Source organism: Varanus komodoensis, unplaced genomic scaffold (genome assembly GCF_004798865.1).
Source record: "Varanus komodoensis strain SLA01 unplaced genomic scaffold, ASM479886v1 scaffold6_2, whole genome shotgun sequence".
Taxonomy (NCBI): domain Eukaryota; kingdom Metazoa; phylum Chordata; class Lepidosauria; order Squamata; family Varanidae; genus Varanus; species Varanus komodoensis.
In genome coordinates, this window is record NW_025336346.1 from 7,227,049 (window position 1) to 7,242,099 (window position 15,051).

General features: G+C 41.4%; 1 protein-coding gene across 1 annotated transcript in view; it reads right to left on the reverse strand.

Annotated features, from left to right (window-relative positions):
• Nucleotides 1–500: 500 nt before the first annotated feature.
• NT5DC2 (5'-nucleotidase domain containing 2) overlaps nt 501–15,051 on the reverse strand; it is a 37,804-nt gene continuing 23,253 nt past the window's right edge. The window contains exons 8-14 of the mRNA XM_044451363.1: nt 14,375–14,477; nt 12,044–12,145; nt 10,875–10,956; nt 8,940–9,026; nt 6,500–6,640; nt 6,137–6,201; nt 501–5,645 (exon numbers count right to left, since the gene is read on the reverse strand). Coding sequence (XP_044307298.1) covers nt 5,384–5,645; nt 6,137–6,201; nt 6,500–6,640; nt 8,940–9,026; nt 10,875–10,956; nt 12,044–12,145; nt 14,375–14,477 — 842 coding nt within the window. The 3' untranslated portion in view covers nt 501–5,383. The remainder of the gene's footprint in view (nt 5,646–6,136; nt 6,202–6,499; nt 6,641–8,939; nt 9,027–10,874; nt 10,957–12,043; nt 12,146–14,374; nt 14,478–15,051) is intronic.

Below are 15,051 nucleotides of genomic sequence, written 5' to 3' on the forward strand. Positions count from 1 at the left end.
CATGGAACACAAACTCTGCATGATGTGTTTATTTAATAGCCCATAATAGTTCAAGCACTAACAGTTCAAACAGAGACAGAATGTGTCTGTGAGGCCAACACAGCTAGGATAAGAACAGACTTGTTTGGGTGTTAATTGCTAAGTTCTGCTAAATTCTGATCAAATTATTATTCCAGTTCTCCGAAACCTTCACCTTCCAAGCCCTCTGTGCTGCCTTGAGCAGCCTACTTGTAAAGGGGGGGGGGGGGGTAATACTGTATGTGCACCTAATAATATAAAACCTTATGTGACACAAGAGAACTGTTCAGATTAGTTCAGAGTGTAGATCTGTGCAGGTTAAAGGAAGTTTCCCACTGTAGTCCAACAACACCTATGCTGTAGAAGACAACAAATAGAATGGATACTGCCTAGCACATGGGTGGCAATCTGGTGCTTCCAGTAGTTTTGGACTATGACTTCCAGCATCCATTGCCATTGGCTGATACCTGACTTGTAGTCCTAAACATCTGGAGGACTGGTGCTAATGAGCATCTCAATAATTTCAAGCTGAAAACACAATTGCAATTTAATTAATATAAGTATCTGAGCAAAACTGACTGTTTTAACCCCAGCTGCTGCCTTTATGGGTTTTTTTGGCCAATTTAACTATTCATCTGATGTTTGAAATCCAGGCTGAAACTGGCTTTACACATCTGGGATGAATATAATGTGCAAGTAGTCTGTGTAACAGAAACCTGACACATTTACAGCTGGTGCCTGTTGAAGAGATCTAGGTGTTCTGTTCACCTACATCAACAACATCAAGTCCTGTGTCTTCTAGGTGCACTTAGAATTTCTGGATTGATAAATCCAAGGGACAGTTTTAGAGAAAAACCAACATATTCTTTAGTTTTAATGAAAAGTCAGCTCTATTCTCTTACTGTAGAGTTAAAACTTATGGACAACCAGCCACAGGCTTCCTCACTCCGTATTTTTCTTATAAAGTAAATATAGTGGTGAGGTGGGGCAGTCGCTCAACACTGTTCTTGCCCACAGTTTGTCCTCAGCAAAAGCACGCCATCCATGGGTAACAACCTATTTGATCCTAACCAGGCTCTGGGACGAATCTAAACTTGGAATGGAAAAAACTGCCTCCAGCAGCTTTTAGATAAAAAGTCGCTAGCACAGGAAGAATTAAGCAGATCCTGCTACCAAGGTACCATGGCAGATGCAGGTTTAGGAATGCGTTGTTGCAAAGGGCCTGGGCAGGTGCTGAGAAGTAATCGTGTTGTGCGAGTGCCTTGCACAACGCCATTCGCTAACCTCATAGCGGCTGTTAGGCGACGGCTGTACGGCCCACAATCACCACAGGTACTCCATTCATGGTTTTGGCTCCACACCTTTGTAGGTGTGTGCACCCTCTGTCCATGGAGGGAAAGTTCTGGATACATAACTGGATTTAAAAATGATAGTGATGCACCTCCTGTAAATGGGCCAGCATAAGAAACTGGTTCTAGGGAGCGGAGCATCTTTAGAGATGGTTACCAAGCAATGTCATAGGGCAATTTTCTTACAAGAATGATATCACTTCTCTGCAGGAAAGCTACTTCCAAAACTCATTGGTTAGGTTCATGACATGCTGTGGGGTTTTTAACCATCGATCGTCTGCTGTCATCTGAACCCCTTTTTGGTGTTTTAGCATGGTAGGTCTGGTCTTTAGGAACAATGGTCTGTTCCATGTTTTCTCCGCACCACCATGGCTTTTCAGGTCATCCAAACCTGGAATACCCAAGCTATCATGGTATAAAGTCTGGTCCCAGAGAGCTGCTTGTCAAGAGTAGCCAAGCAGAGTGCCGTAACTTTGCGTGGCTGGCTGTCATCCCTGCTTTGCTTTGCTTGCCTCCTGCCCTAAAGATCATCTTTTGGGCAGAAGCAGGCAATCAGCTGGGTGACACTGTAGAAAGCAGTAGTGCCACTCTATAAATTCTTCAAACTTATCTACCTTTCTTGCCCCCACCTGCCAGAAGAATCCCCAACCTGGTGCCTACATTGTGACTTTTAGGTTGGAGACACCTTTCTCACAAGCGGGAGCAAGAAAGCCACCTCCACCCCCAGCTGATTCTTGCCTCTCTTACTGCTGTCTTAGGGTGATAGCAGGAGAATCAGTTGAGGAGTGCTGCTCCTTTCTGCAGTGCTGCCCAGCTGATTTCCACCCATTTTGCCTAAGGGTGGCTCAGGTCCCCCTGCATTCCTGCTGCAGTGGTACCCTTTGAAGCAGGAGGTGAGCATGCTGGGTAAGGGTGTGAAGAGCTGGCCAGGATCCAGCTCTTCCGGCCTTGGCGGACTTCCTTCCAGGGCTCAGCCTGCCCAGAAAGCAAGCGGAGCTGAAATCAAGTCTGCGAATGCTTAGGTGCATCAGTGCACCACTTCTTTGTGCGAGATACGCAAAGCCCTCAAGTCACGTGTGTGGAGGCGGACCTCCACTTGCGTGGCAGGAGCATGGGCGGTGCGCACAAGCTGAGCTTTTGGACTTGCTTTCTTCTGGATGCCAAATGCTCGGTGTGGGGCACATTGGACAAAGAGAAAGCAAGAGTACAGGGAGCTGAGGGTGAATCTGGTGGATTCCCCCCCACCCCACCAAATGGATTCCTCACATTGCTGGTGCCTCACTCCCCTGTTGTGCTTGACAGCAGAGGCAGCTGAACTCGGCCTGCAATCGTGGCTGGCAACGAGAGCCCCATTCCTCCTCCTGTCGTATTGAAGAAAAGCACCGCAGACCTTGGCCACCACACCGGTCTGCTTGTGCGGTGCTTGAACCCGGCCACTGTGCCTGACCAGCACTTGCTGTCTCTTTTAAACTTGGCTCCAGCCTTCCAGTGCATGTGTAGCTCTGGTGAAATAGGCACCCGTGCTTGCGTGAACCGTGCTTTTCTGCAAAGTGATCGCCCAAGGCCCAAGTCTTCCTGCTTGACGAGGACCTCAGAAGCGTCCAATGAGAAGGGGAAGGACAAGTGAGTGATGAGCAAGCAGATCAGACGTTGCTGACAACAGCCTTAGCCCTGTATGGACTGCAAGTGCCCTGCAAGGGGGATACTATTCATAACAGAAACAGCAGCAAACTTTAAGTCATCATGTATGTACACCCTTAGGATTGCGGAAAAGATGCCTAAATCTCAGGTGGTGAGCTACTTCAGAAACGAGGTGCTGTGTCAGTTGGGCTTAATTTTACCTGCCAGAACAAACATTCAATTAAAGTTCAGTGTTTCTGACTAATAAGTGGAACTCTAGACTAATTCTCTTATTCTACCACAACAGCAACAACAAACAATACAGTACACAAGAGATGGTTTCTTAGTTTGAAATATGCCACTGATTATACAGTGACCCTATCAATAATCTTAAACTACAGTCACAGCAAATTCTATGATCTGGCAGTAAGGCTTTTTTTTTTTAATTATTTTTGGGCACGATATTAACAAGTTCAAACTTGCTTCAACTTATTTACCCTGCCCAGCTAGAGCCATTGTTCAACTTTGAACAATATTGCAATTCATGAGAAAAAGCTTCTTGATAAGATTTTTAATTTGTTGAAGCAGTTCTGTTTAGTCATCATTTACTTTCTAGTCATCCCTTCAATAAAAATGCATTTGAAACCCTTACAGAATGCCATTGGTGTGAAAACTTTAACAAGTGTATATGCTGGGAGAGGTTTTTAAATCTTCCTAAAGGCAGCCCAGCTAGAGTTTGGTAACTCTTCAAGGGAAGGGAATTCTATATTGACTGAACACAAGTCAACAATTCTAGGCGTTCTTTTTGTTTGAACCAAGTATAAATATAGTATCTAGCAAGTACCCTTAGGACATTATAGAAAGAATTACCGAAGTTTGGTTAGGCCTAAGATGCAACACTTTTATAATAAGAATGTTCATCTTGACATGGACTTAGAAGTCGTAAGAAACCAGTTAAAACACTGGTTAATGCAGTCTTGATGAGTCACCATTACTTGGAGGCTGCTGTTTGCGTACTAGCTGAAGCCTTTGCATGGTCTACTATTGTTTTTATTAGTTTCAAGTCCAAGCCTGCAACTAATAAAAGGAAACTCAACCAGAGCACAGCTGTAGCCTGGTCAAGGGTTCCACTGCACACTCGGCTAATCTCTTTCTTTCCTACAAACAAGATCGAGAGATGGACTGTGTCCTGCATTAACATACCAGGTTAAAAAGTAACATTTATTTTTTCTTACATACTAAAAATAAGATGAATATGGCAATGCATCTTAAGAAATTTCAACTGAAGTGACATATCTCCCATTCCATATATTTCTAAAAGTACTTTTTATTACTGTAAATTGACCATAGCAATGCATAAACGTGCACATCACATGATAAATTTTGTGTCAAGTGATGGCTTGCATTTGCAAATAAGCCAGTACAAGGCTAACAACACATCAAATGGTATTTTTCAATGAAGTCAGTCCAAACATTCTGCAATCAGAATGAGAATCAGCCCACCTTGCAATAAAAATGCATTTTGTTTAGTTAGAAAAGTCACTAAGATCTGAGAGGTATCCATAGAGTGAGAAACTCAGCATATACCATACAAGAACCAAGTTAGCTGAAAATAAGATTGTATGTAAAACTGATCTTCTAATTCAAACATATTGCTATTTTCTCTTTATTGCACCACACGACTTCTTCAAAAGTACAGAAGTCAGCATCTTCAGCTTTATAATCTAAGTGTTTTTCAAGCCCATTGTGGGTTGATTGCAAAACAGGTGCTATTACTTTTCCAAAAATTCTAGTTATCATAGCAAAGCTGATCCCAGTGGCCAGGTATAGCTCTGGAGGCATTCCTACTAAACAGCAAACAATAGTAGGTTAGATCCAGAGGGATACCATTTTCAGACCTGGACTTCCCCATTTTCTGCTTGTCCGCACTCCCCTCAAACTGATTTGGAAGGCAAGTGGGGGCAGCTATTATCACAGCTAAGATACATCTAAAAGCTACAGTCCCTGTACCAATACGGCCAAAAAGGACTGTGTAGCATATATGAATTCTGAAAATATAATTTCACTTATACTAAGTTTCCCACTAGCCTGAACTCTACATTTGAACATCTGACATACTTTAGCAGGACAAAACATAAGGCTCACTAAATAATGAGAAAGGACATTTGAATTGAGCCTTGATTATTCCTTACCAGTGAAACATTTCAAAGACCTAATTTTTGTGACTTTTTCATCCATTCATTCATCTCAGATAACTTCCATTAGGATGTGCTGGGAAGCAGAGTATGGCATTAGCCACATAGTAACAAAGTTGTAATCCGTTGCTTGACAGCTCAGCCATTCATACACAACCATCAGGTCACAGCTAGTCTTCAGCATATGCATCCAGATACCTTTCACCGGATATGCACCATTTCCTCTAAGAATGGAGTCTTCATGCAACCAGTACAGAGCTGATCCATCCAGAGGGGAGCTTCATGTTGTAGAGGAGTTCGACGAGGGTAAAAGGTGAAATGCACATCATAGTTCAGTAGGCAACTGATGGATGCCATATAGATATCAGAGAAGCGAATCAGTCTTCGAGAAAAGTAGGTTGGATTGTGGAAGGTTCGGAAGATGCTTCCAAACTGAGGGTTAAACAGGTTCTTTGTAAAGGCCCTAAAAGGAGACAATTTGGTATTACGGATGGATAAACAAAACCGTAGGTGAAGCAGAAGATAATTGCCATTTGTGTTACCCCATGCAAAACTCCTGTGTCTTGGAGCATAAACTTGTCAATTTAAAAGAGTACAAGCACATTTTTAAAGCAGTCTGAATGTGTCCAATACCCTTTAAGTTCTTTGGAGGAGGAGTATGACCAAAGAGCTGATGAGTCTGACAATGTTTAGTAGGTGCATCAACCTCAAAGAAGCTACCTGTTCCTTCCAACACTACCCAGAAGTAACAACGCAAACGCTGATAAATTTAAAGAGGAAGGATCCCATATGAGGAACAAGGGCCTTTGTGTAACATAGAAGAGTTTTGCCAGTCACAATCAATTCCAAATTAAGTGTTGGTATTAGCGTGTTATTTAACAAAGACTCAAATTTGGATTTGTATTATTATATGTAACAAGCAGCAAATCATAATCAAGACAGGCCAAGAATTACCTAATTTCTTGTCGCTCTTTCATCCATTCTAGGAGCACCTGCTTAGATTCTGCATCCTGATACATCTAAAATGTAAAAAGCAAACAAAGAAGCCCCCCCCCCCCCCCATGATTAGATTTGGAACAGTACTGCAAGGATCAATATTCTGTCAGGATAACCTCAAGCTCTGATACTTGTTTAAATCAGGTGCAGTTTCAAAGCTGTGTTAATTCTCAGAGAAGTAATTATGAACAAGAAACTGTGGCCAGGATGCTCACAGAGCTGTGGCTGATGGAAAGTATAATCACGATGGTGTCAGGTGACACACGTGCCTCCACCTTTCCTATTCACAAACCTACCCTGTGGTCATCTAGCGTATTTTACCTGCATCCTTTCCAAAAGTCCTGTAAGAGCCTGCTGCCAAGTCAAAGAATGCATGTATTGTTCTGTATTAATAATGCGGACTTCTGTTTCTAATTCTGGAACGATGGCTCCTGTCCTCCAACCATGACGAAGCATGAGATCCTAAGTGACAGGATGGGAAAGACAAAGTCGCTTAATTTCATAAGACACTGTGATGTAGAAGCAGCCTTACACACCCCCCCCCACACACTTTTTTTACATACTGACACAGATCAACTTGCTTATCCAATTGGTAAAACTTCTCTCGCCTGCTCACCTGGGGCAATCCCAGTGCCTGTTTGTGAGCCTTCTTCAATGTAATTGGAATTCTGAAGAGAAGGGTGGCAATTTTTTAAAAGTCATGGCCGGAATTAAAATGTAATCATTTTATCCTCCAGGTAAAGAACACACAAGGGACTTTCTTAATAACATGAGAGAAAGACAACTATCCAATGTAAAAAGTGAGATGCCTTCATTTCACTCTCTTTTCCCTTGTCATTTTCATTTTCCAAAGGTTCAATAATATAACAATAAACCTTTATATTACTTTAAAAGTTTGCTAGTCCTTGAGGACTAGTAGAAGTGGGGAATGAGGTAACAGGAGTGGGGAGTCATCTTGGGTGAACAGAATGTACTACAAAAATATTGGACTGTTGTGTTTTATTGTACCAATTGAAACAGAAGTCTGTTAATAAAGAAAAGATAGTGAGATAAGTTCATTAAAAAGAAGTTTGTGGATAAGAGAGTATTCAGTTACAAATAAAAGGTCATATCCATGTATGACATTTCAAGCAGCCAGTAACCCAAATTGATCCAGACTGTTTCCTGTTTCTCTTTTGAACTTCAAATGGATGGTCTGACCTACTGAAGCCATGTATACCAAGGCGGCTCTGTCTCAAAATAAAAAATACAATATATTGTCATTTTTAGCATTGTTTTCATCATACATTTTGGACGATACTGGACTGCTATCTTTTGCCTCTTTTTTTACTTATCATAAATGTAAATCACATATCTTATTCCCCCACCCTGAAAAAAAATCACAAGTGAACATATAGCCATCAATGTTTATGTAATTCTTAACCAAGTCTACAAACTATCCTAGTTTTCATTATAAATGCCTATCATCCAGTGTCCAATTGTTTTTTAAAAATAATAACTATAGAGCTTTTGCATTATTGGTAATGTTCATATCATATTGCTTTATGTTAGAAAATAAATGGCGACAAGTTTTTTTCTTTCTTTGCACAAGTGAACAAGCCTCTTAAACACTGAGGTAATGTACCCTTTTAAATTAATCCATTAATTTAAAGAAGTAGTGCTGGCTTACACCGGTGGGAAGCTATTAAAAGATGGATCAGTGGAAATTCATTTTTATACAACAAATCTAAAATCTCCCCATATGTTAATTACAAGAAAAAGTTATAATATCCATAACTGTTGGTATATGTACTGCAAAAATATACCCTAACATTGGCAGTGCCTGTTGGAAATGTGAAGGAACAGAGTTAGACTTCCTTCACACATGGTGAACTTGGATTTTTTCTTTTTTTTATCTTCATCTGCTGCAAGGAATATATAACTCTGAGAACAATTTCTTAGTTTATAACTTTACCTAGTATTCCTTTCAAAAGAGTTACTTCCCTATCTGACATTTCCATTTTTTACATCTTTGAACAAAAAGCTATAGATATTTCAAGTTATTTAAGATGCAGAGACATTCTTACTTCCCTTTTACTTACTAGATCATAGTTATCTATTTTCCATTTATCAGATCAGCAACTGTCCATATCTTAAACCTAAACCAATCTGATGTATCACTAAATAGTTCAAATTTATTATTATTATATCAAAAAGATCTCAGCAAAGAGATTTTTACAGACACCACACTCTTATGTTTATTCCAAATCTGCAAGTCTGCTCATGTAGCAGAACTGGGATTCCGGAAATCATTAATTTCCTTAAAATTCTTCTGGTAAGGAAAATATTCTTTCACTTGTTCCAAAACGCAAGCAAGTGATTTTTCTATATTATTTAACCACTGGACAATAATTTTTAATCCTAAAGTTGTATAATGCCAAGAATCTGGAAAATTCAAGCCAACTTTATAAATAGACTTTTGCAAAGCTGCTGCAGAGATTCTTGGAAAGGTGCTCAAATCACCAGGCCATGGTAAAAACATCTGAACTTTTGCAATAAATTTGACGGTAGTCTTGATTTAAATTAGAATAGGGTAAAAGGAAATCAGCTCTTTAATGGAGTATTTTCACACTGAATATTGCAAGAACAAAGCCATAACACTAGGTGGTTTCCCGAAAATGTTTGCTCTAATATGCATTATGGTTAACAGGGAGAAAACATGGACATTAAGTGGTGCTGAGACACAGAGAAACAGAATTTTGTATGGGACTGCTGTACTTACTGCAAGGTCACTGTACAAATGGTCACCAAAGTAAAGGACTTTGGACCCACGCCAACCTGTAAGCCGTAGAAAATCAAAAAGATTGCCCTGAAATGTGAGAAGAACAAAATAATGTGAGAATAAGCCAAACATCAGATTTCTTTTTGCAAGAAAAAATACAGCACGTCTAGTTTTTAAAAGGTCAAAAAAAGTTTCTCTGCACTTTGATATTTCTACAGAGCTAAGGAAACAAAGGAAACATATTTGTTCATAATAAGCTGCTTATTTTTAAAATTTCCATGTCCAGAGGCTTAAATAGTTCTCACGGGAACTTTGTCAAATTAGAGAGAATTGGAACTTTTGAAAGCCAGATTTATAATCCTGCCATGTATATACACATTCACATCTTACATATAATAACTACTGTTGGATTTATCCCAGACTCAGAATGGGTAGTTCTTATCTCATTCACCTTCACTATAACCTTGTAAGAGAGGCCACTGCTATTCCCACACTATGACTGAAGAACTGCAACAGTAGTGATTTGGGCTGCTCTCTAATTTTAATCCTGATACTTTAGACCTGATACCTAGATGTTACCCAGGATTCCCATAATGAGTCTGAAGTGTTCGTATCAAGGTACAGATGCCTCCCAAAGAAGACGTGGATAGCTCCTATAAACCCCCTCCCCTGGTCTTACTTTTCTGTATGTTTTGACTGGCCAGATCTGTCCTCAGATATGCTAACAGTATAAACATAGGCTCCTGGTTATCCCTTACTTAGTAGTAAGGATGGGATCCCATTAAACTTTGCTTTGTGTTTTCTAATGAATCATAAAAAGACCAGAACTAGAGTTCTATTATCATTGGCATAACTCCAAACTCAACACATACTCAACCCTAAGCAAATGGATACTTCTCTATTTTGCAGTTTAATACAGTTTTAAAAGTGTATTCATGCAGGAAAGGTCCTACAACTCCCATCATTTCTCATTCAGGTGAATGCTGGGAATTGTTGGACTTTTCCTGTCTAAACATCCATAAGATTGCACCCCAGAACACTCTTCTACACCACTGACATGTCTGGTAAGAATAGAAAAAATATGCCTGTTTCAATGGAAATGATGTTAAATACATCATCTTTCTTATGATGCCAACAATACAGTGCTTGGGCTGAAACTGGGAAGATTTTAACATTTCAACTTCCGACTCAAAGCCATGCCATAAACAGTTAGAAGCAACCAAAGTGGGGGACTGCAGGCACACACAATTCCTCACTGGGAATCTTCTGCTCGAGTTGCACACACACGCTACGAATTCACAAATTCTTTCCTTAGTTTCAGTCCCACAGCATTCCATTAACAAGCCCTGGAGGCACTCATTTAGATTTTGCCCGTTTCATCTCTTGGATGACGTTAGAGCCGTTGGGCTGGATCCAGCATGTTTCCTGTGGACAGAAGGACTCCTTCCAACCAGGACTCCTTCCAACCAGAATGCTCCCACTGGCAGAACTGTATGTAGGGGGTATTGCATTCTGTGTGAAACTCCATTCAAGGGTGATCCGATGGACAGGAAGACAATCTAGATTCAACCCGCTGTTCAGGTAGCATGGAATTACTATGCTGAGATTCATAGCAATGATTCAGCAATGAAATGCAGTGGTATGCTTCAAGGTTACAATTCTCAGGAGCAGTGCTCTATCTCAGAGCCAGCTCTGAAGTCTACAGAGCTCAGCTGTGAATCAGGTAAAATGGATTACTAAAATGTTCACAAATTTCCTCCACCGAGCAGGCAATGCATCCCCATGGTATGTTACCCCAAGATTTGCTGCCATGATGTGTGATCTGTGTCACATTTTAATTGCACTGGAAGAGTGCACATGAGAAATAGGGGATTGGGGCCTTCTGCCAGAACAACTGACCCAGCATAAATCTGGATCCAACCCAAGTGGTTTTACCTGTTTGTAAATCTTCCCCTTTTCCAATTTATTTATTTTGTCCCAATGAAGTGAACCTTCTTCATCCATTTTTCGGAAAGGTCTACAAAAAGACAAACTCAGTGAATCTTCATTAAAAAAAAAAAAAGCAAAACAAAACTTAAGAAGCATTTTATGTTAATGAGCTTAGATCAGAACGGAGTGCCAACAAAATAAACATCAGGTTGAAAATATCCCACAGTGATCATCATATTATGTAATCTATTCCAAAGTTTGTTATTAAAGCATCAAGAGCAGGAAATCGCCCTGTTTATTTCTAATGGTTTATTGGCTGCCAGGGTGCAGTCTGGCTTTTGTTTGTTTGTTTTGGTTAGATAAAACAGGTAATGTGCTTCTTTCTGTTCTGAAGATATGAAGGGCTCAACTCACATAAGCATACCAACAAAAGGCACACATACAGCAGGCAAGATACCTGGTTTTAAAGCACTTTCCCCCTCCTTTTTGCATTTTTGTAGGCTTAACTTCAAAGGCTGGCATTACACTGAGTATTTCATTCCAAGCCTACGCACTAGGTTAGGAATTAACCTAATGTCTGCACAGAGTTTGAAGGACAAATAATTTTAGCTGGTCAAATTCTGTTAATAAAAATGTGACATCTGAAAAGTTAAGTCTACCAATCTTAATGTAGCCTGCGCTTACTTCTACATGAACATATGCAGAATTACAGCAAACCTCTTTCAACAAGAGGACTGAATTCCAGTAGTGGGTGGAATCAAAATACCAACTTATTTTTAACTGAAAGCGATTACTGCCAGTAAGCCTTAGGGGAGAATTCAGTCTTTCAATATGGGGAAAAGACTGTATAAAGACTGGGAAACCAGGAGAATATCAGGGAAGGGAGTGGGACCAGGAGAAGAGGCAAGGTTATCAGGAGAAACCCAGAGGACTGGGTTTGCCCACAGACCTGCAGTTCAACGCACTGCAGTGAGGCCCAGTATGCATTGAGTTCCTCTCCAGTCAGAGCATCTGGACTTATATAACATTATGAGGTGCCAGATTTGCATTTTGGCCCTAGCCCGCTTTAGCAACAACTAACTGCACAGGGTAAAACATGCATTGCCATTTGGTAATAGCTCTTATGTTCAAATGTCGATATAATCTAAGAAGTACAATGCGATAAAAAAACATACTTGCGCCGATCAGTGAAGAAATTAGGTTTATCTGCTTGCACAATGACCATATCAAAAAGATCCCGCCAGTTCTTGCCAACCATGTACTTCATTCCTTTATCACTATACACAAACAGGAAAAATATGGAAATATTTACTATAAATTCCTGTTGGTGAGAAATGCAATAACCTTAACCTTCAGGTTATCTTTCCCCAGAGGTCAGGAGGCAGGGCCAGCTGCAGAAGGGCCTCTACAACCCCCTCGTGCTATTCGGCAGCATCTGCATTTGACAAATAAACAGACAAAATAAACAAACCCTAACCCTCAGCTGTACTCAAAACCTAAAAACGCTCATGCAGAAAATCAGTGTGCATCTGCGTACAGGGATGCTATTTGCCCTGTTAAGGCAAGATAGGAAGAAGAAGGATACCCTGGGTGGCAGCGGGGACCACCTACCTCTGCATGTGTGGCCTAGCCAGAAGGAAACACTTGCCATAAGAAGCAGTTTTGTTTGTTGGGCTTAACTAGTCCAAGGTAGGGAGAGATGCCTCTTGCCTTTTTCAAGAACAAGAATGTATAGCAAGTGTCATTTTCCTATTTTCTTTGAGAAATGCAGAAGGACACTGCTACCATTTTGAATCCAGTGCACCATACTTGACAGAAAGGTTTCATTTTGCTCCCAAGAAAGTCAAGGAGTTTGTGCAGAGATTTTAAAACAATTTCTATCCTCTTTCTAAGTGCACAACAGGAGGAACTGATGTCAGCCTGCACCAAACTCAAACTGCTGGATCTTCTAAATGGTTTCGTGGCCCTTTATATGAATTTCTAGAAGCACTCGATAGTTATACCGTTGCAGAGAGATCTGCAAGCTTGCAGGCAACAATGGAAGCTCCATGATGCTTCCGGGTACAACAAGGCACAAAGAAAGCGAAGCCAGTTGCTGTCGCGAATGCTACATGTATCAACTTTTTAATCACTGAACCAGAAAACACATAGCAAGCAAATGCGTGTTTCTAGTTCTACGGGCTATATAAGTACACAGGAAAAAGTCTAGCTCCACACCAATTTTGGCTACCTTTGGTAACCAATGAAAGTTTATGGCTTTTCATTAACATGGGGCAGAAGCAGAACAGAGGAGCAGAGGGTTCCCATCCCCCAGACTCATACTTAGCTTGAGATGCTCTGGAAAGCATAATGCTTTCTTCCCAAGGTCAAGGAGCAGCCAGCACCTTTCACTAAGCTCAGGGGAAGGCTGGGGTCTCATCCCTGACATTGTGCTGGGCTCCAGAAGCACCAGGAAGGCAGAGTGTCTTTCAGGACTTCTGAGTCCGCTTGACACAACAGCCCGCCATGGCTGCATTTAGCTGCGGGGGGCGCTCTGCTGTGCTGGGCACCCACGGACTCCATTTTTGCTTGGTGCCGGGCATGCTGAGGCCAGAAAGGAATCTGCCCTGAAGCAGAACAGCGATTGCTTTTCAAGTACATTCTTGCAGTTCTGATAAGCAGACTTCAGCAGCAGACCAAACAATGTGGCCCTTCCAGTTACATAGCAGGATACAATTATGGCGACAGTGACCCACGCGTTGGTAACTTCCCGATTAGATTTCTGCAACGCACTCTACGTGGGGCTGCCCTTGAAGACGGTCCGGATACTTCAGTTGGTGCAGAACAGAGCTGCCAGGCTGCTGACGGGGACTGGGCGTTGTTCTCATATAACCCCAGTTCTCCGTCAGCTCCACTGGCTCCCGACTGAAGTTCGGGCCCAATTCAAGGTGTTGGTTATGACCTATAAAGCCCTCAACGGCTTGGGTCCTGGGTATCTAAAGGAACGCTTGCTCCCATATATGCCCTCCCGCCCCTTGAGATCGGCAACAGATGCCCTTCTCCGGGAACCCTCCGTGAATGATATTCGGAGGGTGAGTACACAGAGGAGGGCCTTCTCTGCGGTGGCGCCCCACCTATGGAATGCGCTCCCCAGAGAGGTCTGCCTGGCGCCGTCGTTATTTGTTTTTCGGCGCCATGCTAAGACCTTTTTATTTAAAACTTATTTTAAGTGTTAATTTATTGGTTATTTATAGGATTTTAAATCTTTTAAGCCGAGATGCACCGGGTTTTAATATTTTTATTGTATAATTTTGTTCTTGTTGTGAGCCGCCCCGAGGCTTTGCTGCGATGGGGGGCAGCATAAAAATGTTTTAAATAAATAATTAACAAAACACACTAATAAAGATGCTTACCCAAGAAAGATGTTATAACGATCAACAGTCTTCCACAGACAGTTACTATCTTTGCATTCATTAATACTTGAGCTTAATCATTTGTCGAGCTGCAAGTACAGAGAGGATACTCACACAAAGCTGAAGGGACTGTTTGTGATGAGGAACAGCTTTTTGTTGTGGCTAACCAGACGATTTAGGACAGCATAAGTTTCATCACCATGAAGGATATATTTTTCTGCAAGAAAACAAATGAAGCTTAAGGAAGCATGTACAGCATCACAATGGAAAAGGGCAACATGCACATAAGCTCTAGACTAACAGTGCAAAACAATTAGTTCAAAGCACAGGTGGGAAGCCACATCCCAAAAGGCCTCACCAACCACCCATCTCCTGGGTGCCACTGGCTGCAGCAGAAATGCTTGACATGCACCCGCCCCTCATTGGGCCAACAGGATTTTCATAATTTTGATGCGGCTTTTTCATAATTAACTGCAGCCTTTGGAGCAATTATGAGAGGCTGTGCCTGGGACAGCAATATACATAGCAATTAGTCTGGAAAGATGGCCTTGGCTAGAGCCAGTGAGAGGCTTGTTTCAAATCCAATCACTGTGCTGGGGAGGGCACCCTTGTGTGTGAATGGAGGATGCGTGAGGCTCTGCCCCTGCCCACTTTTACCACGCAGCCCATGGGAGAAGAGGCATCCCCACACTGATCTAAAGTTATTCGGCGAGGCTTCAGCAAATGGGGCGGCACAGAAGTTTACTAAATAAATAAATAAATAAATTGTAAATAAATAAATAAATAAAAAA